A 23,003-nucleotide genomic window follows, 5' to 3' on the forward strand; every position below is an offset into this window, starting at 1 on the left:
TTTGGGAAAGACACTCTTATTGTGGTTTGTGTCTATTTCCCACCATTATCTAGAGTAGGTCAAGTTAAGGACCGATGGGCCAAGTTTCAGGTTTTTATTGTTGATCTTCTATTGAACTTCCCAACTGCGTATTTTTTTTTGGGGGGGGGGGGGTAGACTTTAATGCCAGAATGGGCCTGGATGCTACCACATTATATGCTTGCTACCATACTTGCCTTCCCTCTTCTGAATCTTCCAAATCTTCTATATTTTTGTAGCATCGGGTATTTAAAGATCAGAGATCTAACTACGCAGGTTTTTGTCTTGCCCAGATGATGAACATGCTGAATCTTTTTGTTCTTAATGGGGCAATCTTAGGAGATCGCCCAGTTAAGTTCACTTTCTGGGCTAATACTGGAACGAGTACTATTGATTATATGATAGTATCTATTAATCTGCTTAGTTGGATAGACCGACTTGAGGTTATTCCCTGTGTCGACAGTTATCACTTTCTTCTTTGTATATTTTTTAGACCATTTGGCAACCTTTTACGTTCAATTGATCGGTATCACCTTGATATACGACAATCGGCGCAAGGTTGCTGTGTTAAATGGTCCCAAGCTCAGTGGGGATAAGTTGAAAACACTGTTATATTCTGAACAATATAGTCAAATGGCCACTGCTATTGTTTGAGTCGGATCCTAAGAGGCTTTTAACTTACTATGAGGACCTGGTTGCAGATTTGTGTAAATATCTTATTGTTAAGCCTTGTAGAAGGTCGCAGCAGACTAGACCCCGGTCTAAGCCTGGTTCGATTCTGAATGCGTTATGGCTAAAAGAAGTTTAATCGCTCAGTTTAGGGCCTATAAAGAATCCTGTACTCTGTCCTCATTACAAGCTCTTTTAGAGGCAAAAAAGATTTATAAACAGCTTTTAGGCCCTGCCCCCCCATGAGGAAGTGAAGTCAATGTGGAGATGGCTTATAGAGGCAGTTAGAGGAAGGCATTTTACAATATTCCAGCGTATTATGGCGGGTTTCTCGATAGAAAGGCCATTATATCCTGAGTGCTGCATTTCACTCGAGGCATGGGAAAGCCACTTTCGATCTCTATACAGCAATTCTGTTCCTTTTGTCTCTACAGAGACCAATTGGCATGAATTACCCCCTTGACCACCAGTATCGGAGGCAGAGATTAAGGATTTGATTGCTCAGCTTAGGCCTGGCAAGGCCGTTGGAATTGACTGTATTCCCCCAGAGCTGATTAAAATAATATTGATTGGTGGACACCTGTTTTAGTCACCCTATTTACTGTGATAGGATGGGGCACGTCCCTCAGGATTGGGGGTTGGAAGTTATCGTGCCTATCTTTATTAATTCATTGCTGTATGCTGATGATACTCTTATCCTGGCAAGATCACCTGTGTGTCTCAGACATGCCCTGGGGGTATTGGCCTTTTATTGTAAAGAAAATCATCTTGAAATTAATTATGCTAAAACTAAGATTATGGCCCTTGGTAGAAAAACCCTATACGTTATAATTGGAAAATTGATGACCACCCTATTCAGCAAGTTTCTACCTTTAGCTATTTGGGCGTCCTTTTCCTTGCCTCGGGCTCTAGGAAGCCGCATGCTGCCTATGTGTCCCAGAATGCTCAGAGGAGTGCGTCTGCTATTCTCAGGTTCTTCTGGAGTAAGGGGGTGCATTTTATACCTTCTGCCATCCTTCTGCCAGATTTTTTTGCCAAATCTCTCACTCAGCTTACATATGGTGTGCAGCTAGGGCCCTTATCTAGCTTTCAGCAAGTGGAGAGAATTCAATCTAAATTCCTTAGAGCTGTACTTTCGATCCCCTGTTGTGTCTCTAATGCCAGATTGAGACTGGAGACGGGTCTAGTTAAGGTGAAGGCTAGATATTGGATACTTTTTATTGGATTAAGATCCGTAATTCCCATGGTAGTCTGGTATCTCTTACACTATAAGATTCATTTCATGCTTCCTGGGAACGTAAAACACTTACTAAATTGGCAACATTGGGGTTGTTACCTTGCTTAAAATGGAAGTACAACAAGCCCGTGCCTTTGTGAAACAGAAAATATTAGACACAGAGCGGCAGGAAGATTTATCTAAGTCCCCGGGTTTTTATTGTAATGATACTACAAGGTTGCTCCTTTAACTTACTTGCAACAGAGACGCCCAGAGACGTAAGTTTTGGGCGGTATAAAAATATGTAAAATAAATAAAATATGTAAAATAAAATAAAATAAAAATATGTAAAATAAAACAATTAGACATCTCCAAATATAGGTTGGCTTTCACACAGGCTAGATGTAGATGCCTTCCCTCTGCTGTTCTTGAAGGTTGCTACAGTGGGACTCCTTATGCAGAGCGTCTATGCCGTTGTGGTGATGGGGAAGTTGAATCAATCGAACATATTCTGCTTTATTGCTCCTTTTATAGGGACTTACGTTTAGAATTAATTTTCCACTGCTGGCTCGGTCCCCAGGAAATTTGCTAGCCAACAAGTGGCCTTCCTGCTTGAGGATAGTATTCCTGCCATTACTTGGAAAGTGGTGGGTTTCTGTGCGGCAGCTCAAAAACTGCGTCGGCTTTTAAAATTAATAAATCCAGTGCTGCCCTATAGCTTTCTAGTTCTGGTGGGTTTTGAGACTGTTGACCTGTTATCCTTTTTAATTGTTTATGTTTTTTATTTAATTGTATATTTATTTGTCTTATGTATAAATTTTTGAGTTTTAGTAATTAACTCCCTCCTTAAGATTGGGAGGCTTTTGGTGGTTTCAGTATTATACCCTAGGGCAGGCGTCTCCAAACTGCGGCCCTCCAGATGTTGCTGAACTACAACCCCCAGCATACCCAGCCACAATAAATTGTGGCTCGGGATGCTGGGAGTTGTAGTTCAGCAACATCTGGAGGGCCGCAGTTTGAGGAAGCCTGCCCTAGGGAATTGTGATATAAGTGGTATTATGTTTTTATTTTAAACTGTGTTATTTGTTCTATTCTATTCCTTTGTTGTGCTGGTCATAGACTGTAATAAACTTTGAACTCCCAAGGTCCTCCTGCATTTTTTGAGAATCTAGGTTCTCTGGAGAATGTCATGGAGTCAAAATGGTATGTGATATTGACGGAGCCAGCTCCTGCTACATACGACAATGCCAAAGTTGAATAATATTTCTTTATCTTATGTGTCTTCACTTCCACCTACTCATGAGAGCGTTTCCTCCAACCTGAAGAATCCATCAAAGGTTCATCCACTTGATTCTGTTTTATAGAGGATTTATTTGCATGAATTGCTGTAAGTATTTCTCCAGATGCACTCGTATCAATATACAAGGTTTTAGGGCTCTCTTTCAGCTGTATGTCAGCTGGCAGTTCTGCAGATAGAAGGAACTGTAATAATCTTCAACACCAATGGTCCTGATCCAGTCATCATAAAAGTAGGTATCAATGTTGTGGACACAGTAGCTGGTATGGAGAAAGAAAGGCACAAAGCAAATTATATAAACTCCCCTTAGCCTCAAGTCATAGATCTTTCTTGTCTTGAAAATGCCAAACTTTAAGACAGTTGACCTTATGATCCTTTCCTAAGCAAATTAGAGTTCTTGTATATCAGTAGATAGGAGTTTTGCTCTGAAGTTCTTACATTTTTTGAAAATTTTTTTTTCTGTATGAACTCCAAAAACAGAGCACAGCAATACGAGAAAGAATTCTCAACCCTTATTTTCCTTTACAGAAATATGAAACACTGGCCTTTGGAAAGAGCAAAGTTCCCCAAGGTGCTCATAGTGAAGCAGTCGAAAAGGCACTGAGGTACTGATGCTCCAAGCCCCCATCTGCAATGTTCACACTGGGTGTGTGAGAATGAGGTCAGGGCTTCATGAGGAGCTTTAGAAACTTCCTGAAGAGTAGACTGCATAGGAGTATGTTTATCCACATGTATAAATCCACAGAGGAACACAACAGATACTCACTTCAGTGTCCTTAGTGTCCAATGCTTGGACTACTTTGAAGAATGAGATGCTTGTGCATCTGTATCCCCTGCTATGGGTGGGGATGCCGAGGGGACTGGCAAATATTTTGGCTGTACCAAAGCCCTTCCCTTAACTCTAGGTGAAGGACTGAAAGGACAGGAAAGGGATGGAGGAGGAGGAATCAAGGAATGAGTGTGCTAAGGTTTCCCCTCATCTCTTATTCTGAGAACTGGCCCATCACTTCCTTATCACCAGGGCCCTGACCCACAGCAAAAGCAGGGGATAGACCCTGCCTCCCCAAAGGTCAGGCAAGGATGGGGTTGGGCCAGTAGGGACTAGTTACTCACCCCACTCCATGGCTGTCTGTGTACAAGCATTTGGCTTGGTGCCCAAACCTCATTGTGCAGGTTGCTGTTTGCATTCCTTTCCCTAGGGGAATGCCACCACAGTGCTGTGAGCATTTGTGCTGTCATCCTCTACCTACCCTATATGAAGGGAAGGCAGTAAGGACTAGGGTCTATGCTCCTGGATTGCCCTCAGCTTGTCACACCTTTTAGCACTGGATACAGATGCGCCTGACTGCAAGGTGGTTTCCATCTGCCTGAGCACTGGAGCATGCATTTCTTTTATTGATTGATTGATTGATTGATTGAAAATATTTCTATAATGCCCAAAACTTGTGTCTCTGGGTGGTTTACATTTGCTGGCTTGCCACCACACCTGGTGCTAGATACCAATGCACCCATCTGCAGCCATACACGCAGGTGACAGAACAGTGGAGCATTTTCTTAGCTTGCTGCCAATTCAGACACTTGGCATGCTTCCTCCAACTTTGCTCTCAGTTGCAGGAGCAATTCGGAGTGGGTCTTGAATCACTGACACAGTCTAGAGCTATGCAGCACCCCTACAACTGATGGAATTCTTGCTCCATGGCTAAAAAACCCCAAAACCCTATCCCTCCATTCCAGTGAAGAGCCCAGTCCTTATCTAAGTTATGTTGGGTGGGGGCGGGAGGTATTAGGGATGGGGAAGAAAAAGAAGCAGCAGAAAAATCTGCTTCAGCAGAGCTCAAGAAAAAGTTAGGGCTGGGAGGGTAGGACAACCTGGAGAAGCAAAAGCAAAAGCAGATCCTGCTTGCTATTCCAGGGGGAGGTGCCACCTCGAAGGTTTTGGAATGCCCTCATAAGAATAGCCCTGCTGGATCAGGCCCAAAGTATATCTAGCCCAGCATTCTGTTTCATTCAGTAGCCCACAAGATGCCTTTGAAAATACCATAGGCAGGAGGTAAGGGCATGCAACTGGTAGGGATGTGCACAGAACAAAGCGGGGGTGGCTCGATGGCGGTGGGGTGTCTCACTTTAAGGGCGGGGGAGGGTGCACTTATCCCTCCCTCTGCTGGCGCCCGGTATTTTACACGTCCTATGGGGCGGCAGCATATTTCCCCACCACCCTGTTTGCTCTTTGGTCGGCGCATGTGCGCAATGAGCGCACATGCACCAGCTTCTTCCAGACAAAGAGCAAACAGGGCAGCAGGGAAGTATGCTGTTGCCCAACAGGAAATGTAAAATACTGGGTGCAGGCAGGGGGAAAGCAGAGGGAGGGGAAAGCAGAGGGAGGGGTAAGTGCACACTCCCCCACCCTTAGACACCCCCCGCCTTCACACTTCGAACCCCACAGTGTTCAAACCTGTTCGGAGGTCCATATAAGGGCCTCTGAACAGGTTTGTGCACATCCCTAGCAACTGGTATTCAGAGGCATCCTGCCTCTGAGGCTGGAGGTGGCCTATAGCCACCAGACTAGTAAACATTGATAGATCTGTTCTCCATAATTTTGTATAAGCCCCTTTTAAAGCCAGCCAAGCTAGTCGCCATCATCACATCCTGTGGCATAGAATTCCATAGATTAATTATATTCTGTGTGAAAATGGACTTACTTCTGTTGGTCTTAAATTTCATGGCCATCAGTTTCATAGGATGACCCCTGGTTCTAGTATTGTGAGAAAGGGAGAAAGAAATTCGCTCTGTCCACTCTCCCTACGTCATGCATGCTTTTATACACCTCCATCATGTCTCCCTGTTGATTAAGTGCTGTCAAGTCAGTGTCAACTCTTAGCATCCACATAGAGAGATTCTCTCGAGGATGATCTGTCTTCAACTTGGCCTTTAAGGTCTCTCAGTGGTGCATTCATTACTGTTGTAATTGAATCCATCCACCTTGCTGTTGGTTGTCCTCTTCTTCTCTTTCCTTCAACTTTCCCCAGCATTATGGACTTCTCAAGGGAGCTGGGTTTTCGCATGATGTGTCCAAAGTATGATAGTTTGAGCCTGGTCATTTGTGCCTCAAGTGAAAATTCCAGATTGATTTGTTCTAGGATCCATTTGTTTTGTTTGTTTTCCTGGCTCTCCATGGTATCCCCAAAAATTTTCTTCTGCACCAAAGTTCAAAAGCGTCAATACCTTTTCTATCTTGCGTCTTCAAAGTCCAGCTTTCGCATCCATAGAGTGTCACGGGAAAAACTATTGTCCAGACGATTCTAATCTTTGTAGCTGTAGACATGTCACGGCATCTAAATATCCTTTCCAAGGCCTTCATTGCAACCCTACCAAGTGCTGATCTGCGGCCAGTTTCTTGACTGTTGGATCCTTGGCTGTTGACGGTTGATCCTAAAAGGCAGAAGTTATCCACCACTTCAGCTTAACACAGATTATTGATGTTTCTTCCTCCAACTTTAAAACAATGCTCATCTTCTTCCAATCCAGCTTCTCTCAGTATATGTTCAGCATATACGTTGAATAAATAAGGAGAAAGTATACAGCCTGCCTCTTTTCCAAACTAAAAAGCCCCAGATGCTGTAGCCTTGCTTCATGAGGAAGATGCTCCAGGCCCCTGATCATCTTGGTTGCCCTCTTCTGCACCTTTCCCAGTTCTACAATGTCCTTCTTAAGATATGGTGAGCAGAAAACTGTACATAGTACTCCAAATGTGTCCACATTTTTATTTTCAATCTCCTTCCTAATGATCCCTTGCATGGAATTTGTTTTTTTCACAGCTGCCGAACACTGTCACTTTCACAGCTGCCATGACACTTTAAATGAGCTGTCCACCATGACCCCAAGATCTCTCTCCTGGTCAGTCACCGACAGCTCAGACCTCATCAGTGTATAGATGAAGTTGTGGTTTTCTTGTCCTAGTATGCAGCAGTACACTTTCTTACACTGAACCGCATTTGCCCTCCATGAGTCTAGGGGGAAAGGAGTCATACTTCCCATTCTTAAGAAACCTTCCCCCCCCTGCTATAAAGACTTGAAGGGCTCAGACCTGAAGCTGGCAGCCAGTCCACTCTTTCATAGAAGAGCATTTGGGGAGGCTTTAAGAAAAATTGTCCCTTTTGCTTTCCCACCATCTTTCCCCCATCTGCAAACCCCAACAGCACAATGATTATTTGGTCCAAGATAGCTATTGCCCCAATTGGCTATAGCAATCCCTATTAGAGGATGGGGACACAGTGAGATATTTTATTGTGGGTTCCCACTTTTTGTACCACGCGGTAGCTTTGCTACCAAACATGGTAGTCCAGTATATATCAGCTAGGCAGTGAAATAGGGCCACTCACAGACAAGGTAGGGTATTCTGCATAGTTAGGACTCTTCAGCTGTGCAGAAAAATATTGGTATGCAAATTAAAGAAAAAGAAAAGCAAAACCAAAATGATCCAGAAATGCCCCATGCTCAGTGGAGTCCAGAACCTAAGTAAGTTTAAGGGAATTTGAAAAAGAATAGAAAATGCTGGGTGGAGGGGAGGTGAAATTGGCTTGCTCAAAACTCCTCACAGATAAAATATACAAGACCAAAAAGCACTCCGATATATAGAAGCATTAATGTGAAATACATTATTTTTCTTCTATGAGAAAAAAAACCTTTTATTGACAAAGTCAGCCCTTACAGAAGTGCACTTTGCCCCTTCTGTGCTGTCACTGTAGTGGGGGGATACATATCATATGATTAAACTCCCCTCCCCACACTATATAGGTAAGTTTCAGGAGATAGAAAAATGGAGGAGAAATCTTTCCTATTCCACTCTCCAGAGACCTCACCCCTGCTACAAAGCAATAAAGGTTCAGGCTTGCAGCCAGTCTGAAATCTGAGCACTTGCGCTCTAGTAAAGAGAAGATGGGAAAGAAAAAAAAGTGCATTTTTGCTTTCACCTCTCTTGAAATCTCCATGCCCAGTTTTATGAAGCTTCTGTTCCAGATTGGCTGGAACTTTGAACATAAACACTGCTGTTATAGTATTTTGTTGTGGATCTTCACTTGTAAGACATATAAAAGCCAGTTCCCAACACACTATCACTCTTTAACATGACCAAAAACCAGAAACAAAGCAGGTAAGAACTGAATTAGTTCTTTGTAATTAGGGTCACTAGAAGTAAGGTTTAATTCTTGCTCCAGTTGTATCCTCTAATTGACTCCTTGTCTCTCACTGAAACAAATGAATTAATCTTTTATTCCAGCCATTCCTATAAAGAAAAGAAAAGTACTGCATATGGAATGGGGGCAAAACCAGATGGTGAGATAGTGTTATGAGGCAGAGAAAATTACAGAAATTTTCCATCTTTTAACTCTTCTTTGGTTGTCAAACTTGATGAACCTTTTGCTAACAATACTTACAAGAATATTATACTAATATTCCAGACTAGATTACAGATCAAGCATAAAAAATGCAAATATTTCAATTATTCAGTGGTTTATTTACCTAGATACTGAAGTACTGCTTCTAACGGTTTTCTAACAACTTGCTTTAGTAACAATGGATTTTCTGAAGCTTCTGGTAAACGAGCTGTGCCTGAAGACGATATTGGAATAGAGAATGCTTCATTTACATATTGACAGACAAGTAGTATCTCTTGATGTCAAAGCTACATTTTTTGCTGAAGAATGTTTTAATATAAAGGAAATCTATATAATGGAATGCACAGAAAGGAGCACTGGTCACTCATTGTGAAGGCTTCTTCTGGCTGCTGGTGTTGAGGATATCTCACATGTGTTATCCTCCCTGCATGTTCCAGAGGGCAGGACAAATCAATTAGGCAAAGTCTTTAAGAGGTGGGAGAGGATAGCCCCTCCCAGTTTTGTTTTGTCAAGCCAAGCTTCTAGAAAGGCAAGTCATAGTGAAACCAAAAACAAAAGTATGCAAGTATTACAGTTGAGTAAAACCCTCGTACCAGTAGCCATGGACTCTCCAGGGTGGGTCGAGATGTCCTAAACAGCACGAGCCAGAAGAAGCCGTCACGGTGAGTGACCAATGCTCCTTTCTCAGCTGCTGGGTGAGCACATCTCACGTGGGACATGCCACTGCTAAGAGACCCCTGGAAGTAGCATCCCCGGCTATTGGGGCAGAAGGACCTGTTGTAGAACACATCTACTAAATGCGGCCTGGGCTGAGTTAGAGGTCCAATTTGTAATGTTGTGTGAACGTGGATGAAGAAGACCATGTAGCTGCCCTGCAGATTTCGTCAAGGGGTGCATTCATGGAGAAGGCTGCTGATGTAGCTGCTGAGCACATTGAGTGAACAGTTATCCGTAAAGGTGTTAAACTTCATATGCCAGGGCGATGCATGCTTTGATCCAGTGGGCCAGAGTTGCAGATGACACTTGTTGACCCATGGTAGCAAGAAGGAAGGAAACGAAGAAGGCTTCTGTTGGCCTGAAGGAAGTTGTAGACTTCAGGCAGCAGTAGACGTTAAGTTTATGCCACTGCTTTTCTTTTGCAGTGGTCAGCCCTTGGAAGGACAGATGGAAGGACCACATCCTGGGATCTGTGGAAGACTGATCAGGCTTTTGGCAGAACGGAAGGGTCCAGGATCAGGTGAACGGACTCCTGAGATAAAATGCAGATTAGAGGAGAGTGCCCTGAGCTCAAAAATTCTACTTGTGGATGTGATGGCAATGAGGAAGATCAGTTTCAAGGAGAGCACGTGCAATGGGATAGATTTAATGGGCTCAAAGGGAGGTGCATGCAAGACCCAGAGGACCTTGTGGAAGTCCCAGGATGGGAACCTATGTACTACTGGCAGAAAAGACATCGCCGCCACCCCGCTCAGGAACTGCTTGAAGTGGGGTGGTTCGTGATTGAATACTTGTGATTGAATACCCTTTAGATGGTGCTAGTAGGTTGACCAGGGCAGCCATGTGGTGTTTTATGTTATTGGCTTTAAGTCTCTTGTCCAGTCCATCCTGTAGGAAGAGGAAAGGCTAGGTGATGCCACAGCTTTCTGGGGAGAACTTGTGCTTGAGATTCTCCAAGAAGTCTGATATATCCTGTTGTTTGAGGCCTTTCTGGATGCCAGAGTAGCGCCCATGACTTTGGGAGCATACCCGTGATGTTTCAGCAGTTGCGCTCAGTTGCCAGGTGGCAAGCTTGAACCATGCCAGATCGTGGCGAACTAATGGACTCTGGCTGAAGAGATCTGGTGAGGCCAGAAGAAACCAGGGACTTTATATGGTGACGTGGAGGATATTTGGAAACCAGGGCCACCGTGGCCAGAAAGGTGCCTCCAGGATTACCTCTGCTTGAAGGAGGCGTATGGGTTGCAGTAGTTGACTGAGGAGTAGTACTGGAGGGAATGCATACAGGAGTTCACGTGACCAGGATATTGACATGGTGTCCTCCGCTTTGGCACACGGGAAGCGGGAGAAAAACCTTGGTAGCTGAGTATTGGTCTGGGACACAAAGAAGTCCACCTGTGGTTCACCCAGGTGAATATGGTTCACCCATCTGGAACACCTGGGGTTTGAGCCTCCATTCCTCTGTATGGTGATCCTGCCTGCTCAGCCATTCCACCTGGGTGACATGGTGAGCCAGCAGGGAGGCAACAAGGTTCTCTGCCCAGGAGAGGAGGCGGACTGCTCTGTTGTGTAAGGACCTAGAGCGGTTCCTCCCCACCAATTGACATGCGCCTTGGCTATGGTGTTGTCAGTGTGAATGAGAACGTGGTGGTGAAGTATCTTGTCCTGGAAGGCTAATAGTGCTAGGCATATGGCCCACAGTTCTAGCCAGTTGATGCTGCGTATGGCTTCCTGTGGGGACCATAGTCCCTGGGCTGAGTGGTTGAGGCACTGCACTCTCCAACCTGATAGGCTGGCATCCATCGTGATGATGGTTCAAGGTGGGTCCAGGAACGGATGTCCCTGTGCTAGGTGTGTAGTCTGAAGCCACCAATGCCAGGAATCTTTGACTGGTGGCGTAAGGCTTAGTCTGACGTATTGTCTTTGGGCAACAGAGGCTTGGTGTAGAAGTAGAAACCACAGTAGTTGGCAGAGGTGAAAACGTGACCAAGGTACTACTTCTAGGGAGGGGACCATGATGCCCAGAAGCTGTGCCAGGGTGAGCACTGGTACTGTCCTGGGGCTCAGTACATGTCGGATGAGTGTTTGCAGCTTGTCTATTTGGTCCTGTGGCAGAAATAGGTAGTAGTTGATGGTGTCTAGAAGTACTCCTAGATGCAGTATTTGGTTGGACAGAATCAAGTTGCTCTTGGCAATGTTCACGAGGAAGCCATGTGTGAACAGGATTGACGGAGTGGTGGTGATGCCCCTTTTGGCCGAGGCCCGGCATGGCAACTGGATGAGCAGACCATCCAAAAGTGGTGGGGAGAATACCCAGAACTTCTGTGAGCCACCAGGAGAACCAGAGTCTTTGTGAATATTCTCGGTGCTGAAGATAGGCCAAAAGGGAGCACTGTATACTGGTAATGCAGACCGCTATACGAGAAGCAAAGTAGGCGTGATGTTCTTATGTGAACATGTAGATAAGCTTCTGTGAGGTCCATGGATGCCAAGAAGTCCCTGTGTTGTAGTGCTTCTGAGATGCACCATACAAAACTTTCTACGCCTTACTAGCTTGTTGAGGCATTTGAGGTTGAGGAGCCATATTTTTTGCACATGGTAAACAAGATGGAGTAAATGTCCCACTGTTCCTGGCCTGCCGGAAATCTTTCTATCGCGGAGATGCTGAGTAGGTGGTGAATTGCTGTCAGCTTCATGCCTCTGTGGGGATCTTGAGCAGGAACTGGTCTCTCGGGTGGGCCAGGCCGTTAACTCTATTGTGCAACTGTGTAGGATGGTGTCCAGAACTCACTTGTCCAAAATAGAGGCCTCCTAAGTGTGAAAGAAGTGAGATTGGTGGCGCCCTACGATTGGAGGCAGTGAGTCAGGAAGACTGATGGGGTTTCTGCTCTTGCCCAAACTGCAGCTTGGGAATGTTTCTTGGGTTGAAGTGTGGTCTGTTCCATTGGGGATGTGGCTGTCTGGTGTCTGTCTCTGGATCTGAAGTTGGGATGAAAGGAATGAAAGGGCTGAAAAAACTTGTATGTAATGCGTCCTTGTAGGGAAAAAAAGGAAGGGCCTTCGTGTCCTTAGTTCTGATTAAGATCTCCCGAAGAGCCTCATCATCAAACAGTTTAGATGCAGTGAATGGAACTGTCACTAGGTTTGCCCAAGGGGTGAGGTCCACCTGCCAGTGCTTGAGCCACAGGGTGCATCTGGCAAGAATGTTGATTGCTGTGGCATGGGCAGAAAAACAGACAGAGTCTAGGGTAGAGTCTGCTATGAATGCCTGGGCCTTCTGAATCTTAAATAGAATCTGTCTTTGCCTTGATGGGTCTCAAGATGGAGACTGCAAAAACTTGTCCGTCCAAAGCAGTGCTGCTCTGGACATAATGGAGGCAGTGGTTGGGGCTCTAATGCAGACTGAGATGGGGTCAATGTTTTTTCTGAGATGAAACTCTGGCTTCTTTTTGGTGGGATCTTTCAGTGAAGACTCTCTATCTCTGGTTATGATTGCATCTGAGGTCAGAGCAGCCAGGGGGGCATCGACTGGGAGCATTTGAAAAAAGGCAGCTGCTGAGGTAACATAGCTGTATTGTTTAGTCTCGATTGAGGTGGTCTTTTTCTGTATGGAAGGCGCCTGCCACTCCTGCTTCACCACCTTGGAAAAAGTTACAGGAAAAGGAAACAAAGGGACATTAGATGAGGAAGTGGGAAGCACCAGGGACTCACTGGAGGGAGTGGTGGCATCCTTTAGAATGTCCGGTTTTAAGCCAAGGTTATGTAGCACCTTAAGTAGCAGTTGGGAGATGTCATCAGATGGAAACAGTCTAGAGGAGAGGAGAGCTGGTCTTGTGGTAGCAAGCATGACTTGTCCCCATAGCTAAGCAGGGTCTGCCCTGGTTGCATATGAATGGGAGACTTGATGTGTGAGCACTGCAAGATATTCCCCTCAGGGGATGAAGCCGCTCTGGGAAGAGCAGAAGGTTTCACGTTCCCTCCCTGGCTTCTCCAAGATAGGGCTGAGAGAGATTCCTGCCTGCAACCTTGGAGAAGCTGCTGCCAGTCTGTGAAGACAATACTAAGCTAGATAGACCAATGGTCTGACTCAGTATATGGCAGTTTCCTAAGTACGTGAGTGTGTGGATGGTTCCACTTGCTGGCCATCAGACCATTCTCCCTCTTCCCTCGAGATTGGGTCATTGCCAGGGTCAGTAGATGTGCCCCCTGGGTTAGAAGGTTCAAGGGGTCTGAGCTGCTGGGAGCATGGGGTGAGGATCAGGGGAATCATAGTCAGTAATATCTGAGGAACGATTAGAACCGCTTCCGCTCTTGCAGTTTGCTATAGCTTTTTGATTTCTTGTGTTTAACAGATTTCTTACGTTTGTGACTCTTTGTCTTTTTAGGAGGACTTTCAGAAGAGTCAGAGGAGGAGGAAGAAGAGGGGTCTGATTCAGAGGAGACAGAGTAAGAATCAAGCCTGGTCCTGTGGTGTTGCTTGTTGGGCTTTTTTGGTTGCTGTTCTAGGGAGGTATGGATGGCCTTTACAAACCAGGCCTGCCACGCCATGGGCATTTCCCCTGGGAAGACCGGGGGTACTGGGTTCTGTGGTGGCAGATTTGCCAGGTTCAGGGAGGGGGCATGGGGTAGATTGGGCAGGTACAGGTGCAAAAGGTCAGATGGCCCTAGATTCACCAGTCCTTGTGGCACTGGAGTGGCTGGTCTTTAAAAGTCTCTGGTGCTCCTATCATTGGGGAGGGGGCAGGGTGCTTGGAGGTGGAGTCCTCATAGCTCTGTTGCCCCCAGGCTGCACTGCTGGGATGACTAAAGGAGGCTGCGCCAGCGGATAGTTCCCATGAGCCAGGAGGCCCTCATCTCATTGTTGTCACCCTCCGATGACAGTAGAATGGGCTCAGTGGGAGGAGGAACGGTCCAGCCCATTCAGACCCACGGGGGGGTGTATGTGCTGGCAGCAGCATGGGGCTCCTTGTCTCTGAGGCGAGGCATCTAGCCTGGAGGGGTGGCGGGAGTGTCATCGACTAAAATGATGATGCCAGGGCTATTTTTCCTCCCGGGGGGGGGGGATACAGAGTGATAGCTCTTGTTAGAGGAAGTAACGGAGGTCAGCAGACCGTCCATAGGCCCTTCTACAGGGACAGATGCCCCACCCCCCTGCTCCAACACAGACCATGTAGGTCATAGTGGGCCCGAAGCCGCAGCATGCATCATTGCAGTGTGGTGAAAGAGCTTACCATATTGAGGTATTTGTTGAGGTGCTGCCCTTGGGCATTAAAAGGTGCAAAATGCTGGTCTTCTGAGGGTCCATGAAGGAGAGGGAAGAAACTGAGAAAACAAGGAGGTTTTTGGCTTTTGGAAGGAGAGTTTAGCAAATCGGGAGCATCAAGAAATTGAGAAAACAAATATCAGAGAGGAAGAATTTTTAGGAAGGAGAAGCTAGAAGCTGGTTGAAACCACCTTCTTTGGAGCTAGCAGGACAAACTGAATTGGGAGGGTCTATCCTCTCTCACTTCTTAAAGGCTTTGCCTAATTGATTTGTTCTGCCCTCTGGAGTGTGCAGGGATGATAACCCACATGAGATGTCCTCAACCAGCAGCCGAGAATAATTTAATATTAGTTGTTCTCATTTTATACGCATATTTGGCATTAATCAGAGTATGTTCAGGTCATTCATTGTTGTCTTCAACAACATGATTGGGCTCTTTCACCAGATTACTTTTTAAAAATGGATCTAAAAGTTCCTTATGAATGAGGCTGGGTAAAGACTCACATTCTGCTTTGATAGCTGCACTGTTGATAGGCATGTGAGGGTGCCGTGCTGCATGCCAAGGACGTAAGATGTCCCTACATAATCGTCTGGCAAGCCGGGTCAGCTTTGTTGTGTGTAGATAGAAAGCCTGCCGTGTTTTCATGGCAAACTTTGGACTCCCACTGTTTCGAATAGGTGCACTGTGAGGACTCTGGAAAAAAGCAAATTTGTAACATTATTTGGATAAAAAAGGTTATTTTGGGGGGGGAGGGGGGAATCAGGTTGATCTATAACTGACGTTTTGAGTAGTCTTTGTATGGATGGGATCTGCACCTGCCTAGCTAGATTTCGAACAAAGGGGAGGTTCCAAGCATGTGCATATGCTGTATGGGCATAGTGAGTACAATATTTATCCAAATAGAAGATTACCCTGAATTTAAGATGACCCTCTGAAAAATAGATATTAAATACAGGTTACACTTAACTGAATTGAAGAGAACTGAACAAGTTACAGCTGTATTTAATAAATACATAATAAATAATGTATAAATAAATAAATTTACCTGAGAGCAACAAGACTCTGAATTCAAGAATCCCCGTTTTCCAATATCAATTTGGGGGGGCGAGGGGGGAAAACCTAGTCTTGGATTCAGGTAAATACAGTACCTTTCCAGTTTCTTCTTAACTAGTACAACTAGCTCCCCAAGAATTATGACGTGTAGTGAGGAAAAACAGGCTGTATGACAACCACTCAAAGAGCACTGGCAACAGGAAAACAATCTGTCTTTCTTATGCATGTACAGTCATCCCTCGCCAACCGTGGGAGTTCCATTCCTGGAAAACCGCGCAGTTGGCGAATTCACGGTTGGAGAACCATGGGAAGCAATGGCAAACAGGGGTTAGGGGAATCGTGGTCACAAAGAAAGAAAGAAATGGTGGGGGGAAAGGGCAAAAAATCACTTTGGCCTCAAATGTACCCCCTGACCCCCCAAAATGACCCCCGACCTCTGGAAATTGCCCCTGAACCCCCAAATTGCCCCAAACTCCCCAAAATCACCCATGGCTCCCAGAAATGATGCCCTGACCCCCAGAAATCTTCCCCAAGTTATTAAAAAAAGTCACCAAACTGCAGATACTCGGGTCACGGTATCAAAGGCGGTTACAATTTCCAAATTTCTCAAATTTGCTATTGGGGGAACCGCGATTGATGAGGGACAACTGTATACTCCCAACTATGGGACAAGTTGACTGTCCAGGAACTTGGTCCTCAGGAAGAGAGTAAGGTGCAGTGGCGCTGGTGAGGGCGCCAGGAGGTTTGTTTGTTTATTTATTTATTTATTTAATGTATACCGTCCAAACCCAAAGTCTCGCGGCGGTTCACAATAATAAAACAATACAAATAAATAAAACATTAAAATCAATTAAAACTTTAAAAGCTGCCTAAAATCAGAACAATTTACACTATTTAAAATTACAAAAGCTAAAAGGCCTGGTTAAAAAAACGAGTCTTCAAGGATCTTTTAAAAACTGCCAGAGATGGGGAGAGTCTTATATCAGTGGGAAGCGCATTCCAAAGTCTCGGAGCGACAACTGAGAAGGCACATCCCTGAGTGGCCACCAAACGACTTGAAGGCAGCCACAGACGGGCCTCCCCTGATGAACGTAGTGGACGATGGGGATCATGCAGAACAAGACGCTCTCTTAAATACTGTCGGCCTAAGCTGTTTAGGGCTTTATAGGTTATAATCAGCACTTTGTATTTTGCCCGGAAACCTATTGGCAGCCAGTGTAACTCCTGCAATATAGGAGTAATATGGTCTCTTCGAGATGACCTGGAGACCAACCTGGCTGCCGCGTTCTGTACTAATTGTAGTTTCCGGACTACGTACAAAGGCAGCCCCACATAGAGCGCATTGCAGTAATCAAGTCTGGAGGTTACCAGCAAATGTACTACTGTTCTGAGGTAATGAATCTCAAGAAACGGACGCAGCTGGCGTATCAACAGAAACTGATAAAAGCACTTCTGGCCACTGCCTCAACCTGAGAAACCAGGGAGAGGCGTGAATCCAGAAGCACTCCCAAACTGCGTACCTGTTCCTTCTGAGGAAGTGTGACCCCATCTAGAACAGGCAGCTCAATATCGTTTCCCGAGTAATGACCCCGCACAAGTACTTCCATCTTGTCTGGATTCAGTCTCAGTTTGTTATCCGTCATCCAGCCCATTACCGCCTCCAGGCAGGCATTCAGGGAGGATATGCCTTCTCCTGATGAAGTTGACATGGAGAAATAGATTTGGGTGTCATCAGCATACTAATAGCACCCAGCTCCAAATCCCCTGATGATCTCTCCCAGTGGTTTCATGTAGATGTTAAAAAGCACTGGAGACAATATGGAGCCCTGAGGAACCCCATATAAAAGCTCAAGTTTTGAAGAGCAACAGTCTCCAAGCGACACCATCTGGAATCTGCCCGAGAGATAGGAGCGGAACCACCGCAAAGCAGTGCCTCCTACACCCAACTCCCTCAGAAGTTCGAGAAGGATATTATGGTCGAGAGTATTGAAAGCTGCCAAGAGATCCAAAAGGACCAACAGAGTCACACTTCCTCTGTCAAGTCCTAATTGGAGATCATCCATCAGGCCAACCAAGGCAGTCTCCACCCTGTAGCCTGCCCAAAAACCAGTTTGAAAAGGGTCTAGATAATCAGTTTCTTCCAAGACCGCCAGGAGCTGGGAGGCCACCACCTTCTCAATCACCTTACGCAACCATGGGAGGTTGGAGACAGGCCTGTAGTTATTAAACTCTGAGGGATCCAAGATAGGCTTCTTAAGAATAGGTCTAATAATTGCCTCCTTTAAACAAGGGGGCATCCTGCCCTCCCTCAGAGAGGCATTAATAACTGCCACCAGGCCCTCCACAACAACATCCCTGCCAGGTAGTGTAAGCCACATCAAGCAAGGATCAAGTAGACAGGTTGTAGGACGCACCACTCCAAGCAGCTTGTCCATATCCTCAGGAGTCACAAACTGAAACTGATCTAGTTTAACCACAAAAGAGGAGTCACTGGATACCTCTGCATCTGATACTGCGCTAACTGTGGAGTCGAGGTCTAAGTCGGCTCGAATATGAGAGATTTTGTCCACGAAAAACTCATTCAAAGCGTCACAGTCTGGATCCAGATTTTGATTCAAGGGAGCAGGGGGTCCTACTAGCCCCCTCACAACCCTAAAAAGCTCCGCTGGACATGAGTTTGCGGAAGCAATACGGGCAGAAAAGAAACGCTTCTTTTCTGCACATATAGCCAGAGCATAGATCTTTAAGTGCGTGCTATGTCATAATCTGTCGGATTTGAGTCGAGTGTTCCTCTACTTGCGTTCCAGTCGTCTACCTTGCCGCTTCAGCTCCCACAGATCTTCCATATACCAAGGAGCCATTTCTGAAGCGGGTTGGAGAGGACGCTTAGGATCGATCCCATCTACTTCCCTGGTAAGTTGACTATTCCAATTTTCCACCAGGGCATCAACCGGATCGTCGGCTGAGCCAACATTAAATCCAACCAAGTCTTCTTGGAATCCTATTGGATCCAATAACCTTCTTGGACGGGCCATTGTAATAGGCCCCTCACCCCTGCAGAGATGGGACGTAACTGTAAGTCCAACCTTAACCAGATGGTGGTCAGTCCATGACAATGGGGAAATCATAGGAGTCCGCACCCACGGAACACCCCCCTGATCAGAGTGAAAGACCAGATCAAGTATGTGACCAGCAGTATGTGTTGGCCCGGAGACCACTTGGGATAGGTCCATAGTTGTCATGGCTGCTTTGAACTCCTGAGCTGCTCCTGACAACCCGGTCCCAAAGTGGACGTTGAAGTCGCCCAGCACCACAGGCCTGGGGCACTCCAACATCAAATCTGAGACCAGGTCCGCAAGCTCAGTTAGGAACTCTGTTGGGCTGCGGGGTGATCGGTACACCAATAGAAGTCCCAATCCATCTTTGGTCCCCAAGCACAAGTACACACACTCGATATGATCAGATGGTCTGACAGGGATTCTGGTAAGGGAGATATTATCTTTAAAGACCACAGCCACTCCACCTCCCCGTCCACATTCCCTCACCTGCTCCTCAACAGAGTATCCTGGAGGGAGAAGCTGGGCCCAAATTGGGCCACCAGCCTCCCCCAACCAAGTCTCTGTAATACACACCAGGTCAGCCCCTTCATCCATGATCAAATAATGGATTACTTCAGATTTATTTTGGACTGACCTGGTGTTAAAAAGGAGCAAGGCAAGGCTCTGTGGGTAGCTGGCACTGCTCCCCAAGGTCAAAGAGCTGACAGGGCAGCTTGAAAGGGAAACAGCTATTAAGTTTCTGATATCCCTTCCCCTGTAACGGCCCACTGACCTGCCAACGTAACTTCTTCTATTCCCCATCACCACTGGAATAGTCACCCCAAGATCAGTGGACATGCCCCTCCGTATCCCCAAATCCAGACAGACTCAAAATGATGACAACAATCTTAACCAGGCCATACTCATTCTTCACCACCACCACCCCCGCCCAAAGACACCAAACCAGGGGGGGTGGCCCTCGCCCTCGTTGCTCACCGAAGTGGCTCCCCAAAGGGGAGACCCCCTTTAGTGTCTCCCCTTCGGTGACTGACAAAATGACAGTCATTGTAGCAAATAATCTGGTGTAAAATCTGCAGATATTAAATGGGGGAGGCTGGGGGCCCGAGTTCATATCAAAGCCTGAGAAAAGAGACCAACCTAACAGCACTAGATGAAGACACAGTGGCTGTTAGGAGAACTAAAACTGATGACTAGTCATTGGTCTTGATTAAAAGGAACTGAGCAATGCAGATTGAAGACAAATGAACCACATATACAAGGCCTGCTTGTGGAGTAATAAAAAAATTGCAAGGACAATGTCCTGAGTCAATGGAAGTATTATTTATTATTATTATTACTACTACATTACTCCATTCTTCCAAAAATGGCTCAGGGTGGTTTATTTATTTATTATTGTTTATTTAAAATATTTATACCCTGCCCCTTCAGTGAACTACTGCTTGGGGTGGCTCACAACAATAAGATAGACACAGATACAATAAAAGTAATAAAATTAACTTAAAAAAAAAAAGTCAGATTAAAAACCACAATTATTAGGTTCAAATTAAAACTGAAAATTATAAAAAGCTAAAGAAGCTAAAGAACCTACCAGATATAACCAAACAATAATAGAGCATTAAAAAGCCTCCTTAAAAAGTTGCTTTTTGAGACTTTTTAAAAAAACACTGAGGAGGGAGCATGGCAAAATTCTTCAGGGTGGGCGTTCCAAAGCCAAGGGGCCACAACCGAAAAGGCCCTGTCTCTAGTCCCGCCAACCAGATCTCTGTTAGTGGCGGGGTCATGAGCACGGCCCAAGTTGATGAGCAGAAATAATAAATAAATAAGATGGATCCCTGTCCCCAAAGGGCTCACAATCTAAAAAGAAACATAAGACAGATGCCAGCAACAGTCACTGAAGGTACTGTGCTTGGGGTGGAGAGAGCCAGTTACTCTCCTCCTGCTAAATAAAGAGAATCGCCACATTAAAAGGTGCCTCTTTGCCAAGTTAGCAGGGGTTACTTGGTATGACATCATCTTGAACACATGCATCCTATCTGGTTATAAGACCAGTTCATCCTGTGGAAATAGAGAAAGGGCAAGAATTTGCTAGCACACCATGTAAATATGATGGCTACAGGGAAGGCTGTCTTGAACAATAACAGCCACAGGCAGCAGGTAGCCATGAGCTCAAACGGGTTTGCATTAGAGGTGTGACAGTGCTTGTGATACGCTTCAAACATGTACCAGAGTTTTAACTGGAGAGTACAAATTCTACAAACTTTTAAACACATAGCCAAGCTGTGGGAGAACAATAAGCAACTGGACACCTGTAAATGGCCAAAAATGCTGTCAAATTCACTCTTGGCAATGACAACACTAAAGTCATTTATTGTAGTTCCAGGAGGATAGTATACTCTCATCAATGGACTGAGCAAAAGTATGAACAGGTTCATTTCTGTCCATATGACTTTCTTATAAGAGGCCTTTTTTGTACTGAGAATATCTTGCAACAGGGAAGAGACATTCACAGTGAGGTATCCTGCCGGAGAGATGAAGTCTGTACACTGCCATAGGTGGATGAAGTTGTTGTGCACCATGTGCAGCAGCACAGTGAACCAAGGTTTTCATGGTTACTAGGGTGCATGAGGAAACAATTAAGTTTTGCCCCAATGAATCTTGTGGGGAAGACATAGGAAGCCAAAGAAATGTGTGTATGAGAGCCACTTTTCACAGAGGATCTGCTCTCACTAGGTATTGGTTGATGCAGCTCCAGAACTGGAATGGGGGTGCAGAGAGACAGGATATAAGAAGCACTCCTGGGCTACTGAGGCCATCTGTTATTGTTTTCTGCACAACAGGAAGTTATTGCAGTGTATGTACGAATTCAACACCTCCATGGCAAGGTGACATAATATGTGGAAGGCTATACTCTTTCTACAAAGTCAGAGTGCTACATCTGAAAGGTTTTTCACACTTGTCAACACTCTCTTCAGTTGCAAAAGCAGGGGAACCTATAAAAGGGTCTCTGAGGAAGATTGCAGTAGTCAGATACGTTTATGCGGGTCTTTTCCACTGAGCAAGTACAGTCTTAAGAAAAGCCCTCATGACAGATGACAAGGTTTCCTCACAAGCCTGAATCCCAAGAACACACTGCCTTCTGGAATCTTCAGCACAAAGAATCACACTGAAAAGACTAAGTGGAAATACGTGTTGCACTTTTTTCAAGAAGTATATAGGAAATTGCTTCACACTGAGTTCAACCTTTGGTCCATCTCATTCAGTACTGCCTGCTCTACCTGGTGATGCCAAGGACTGAACTTGGGACCTTCTAAAAGCAAAGCAGATGCCCTGCCACTGAGCACTGGTCTCATCCTCCTGTTCTGTTGGCACCAGCCACAAAGGGACTATAGTGATAGTTGGCTGGATTTGGGGTATAGACAAGAGAACTTTAGAAACCTGTTCCGCCCTGAAGTGACCTGCAAGTGTTCTGAGCATCTGTTGTGACCTGGGGTGAAGTCTAATTGACACTAGAAGAAGGACATCAATGATCACTCAAACACCAGACAACTTGGCTGTCTCCTGGTAATGCTTTTTCTTCTTGCTGAGACAATCAGAAATTGGAACAAAAGCTCATTTGTGCTCTTGGCCCTTACATCTATTTGAGTTCTTTGGAACATAGCAAGCTGCCTTATACCAAGTCATGCTATTGGTCCATCTAACTCAGTATTGTTTACACTGACTGGCAGCGGCTTCTCCAAGGTTTTAGGCAGTAGTCTTTCCCAGCCCTTACTTACCGTTGCCAGGGATTGAACCTGGAACATTCTGCATGCAAAGCAGATGCTCTACCACTGCACTATGACCCCATCCCCAATGTAATTTCAATTTAGGAAACTGCTTTGGTACCACGTCCTTGGAAGCTAGTAACGGCCCAGGCTTGGTGAGAAACTGCCAGAAGAGTAAAGGTAATGTAATGTATTAATGTAGGTAATAGTAGCACTTTGGTAATACAGATGCTAGGGCTCATTGTAGCTGTCATCTCAGTGGACAACTGGTTTGGCAGGCCAGTGGTTATAGCTACAAGAGTCTTATTCCACAAGAAAATATGGAATCTGGTGATATAATTTTGCCAAATTTCAGACAATGGGAGCAGGATTCCAATACTCAGCAAGTAAATGACCTCCAAGGTCCTTTTCAATGCTATGAGTCCTTGACTACTTCTCTCATATCTACAGTGAAGGCAGAAGCCTCATACCCTCAAATGGTAACCAAAGCTGCTGCTGCTGCTACTATGAATAATAATCATATACCACTTTTCAACAAAAGTTTGCAAAGCGGTTT

General features: G+C 45.4%; 1 protein-coding gene across 18 annotated transcripts in view; it reads right to left on the reverse strand.

Annotated features, from left to right (window-relative positions):
• The window catches only part of MTA1 (metastasis associated 1), a 254,529-nt gene that overhangs the window by 70,482 nt on the left and 161,044 nt on the right, over positions 1 to 23,003 (reverse strand). For 14 of the 18 annotated variants that reach the window (XR_008306726.1, XR_008306725.1, XM_053248452.1 and 11 more), the window contains 2 exons: positions 15,078 to 15,267; positions 8,718 to 8,807 (listed from right to left, as the gene is read on the reverse strand). Coding sequence is in view for 15 of the 18 variants with exons in the window: in XM_053248452.1 (XP_053104427.1) it covers positions 8,718 to 8,807; positions 15,078 to 15,267 (280 nt within the window). In the remaining 3 variants the exon portion in view is untranslated. Of the gene's footprint in view, positions 1 to 3,239; positions 3,461 to 8,717; positions 8,808 to 15,077; positions 15,268 to 23,003 lie in introns of those variants that run through there. The other 4 variants (XM_053248463.1, XM_053248464.1, XM_053248465.1 and 1 more) reach the window with 4 other exon arrangements.

The sequence above is a fragment of the Hemicordylus capensis genome, chromosome 4, assembly GCF_027244095.1.
Source record: "Hemicordylus capensis ecotype Gifberg chromosome 4, rHemCap1.1.pri, whole genome shotgun sequence".
Taxonomy (NCBI): domain Eukaryota; kingdom Metazoa; phylum Chordata; class Lepidosauria; order Squamata; family Cordylidae; genus Hemicordylus; species Hemicordylus capensis.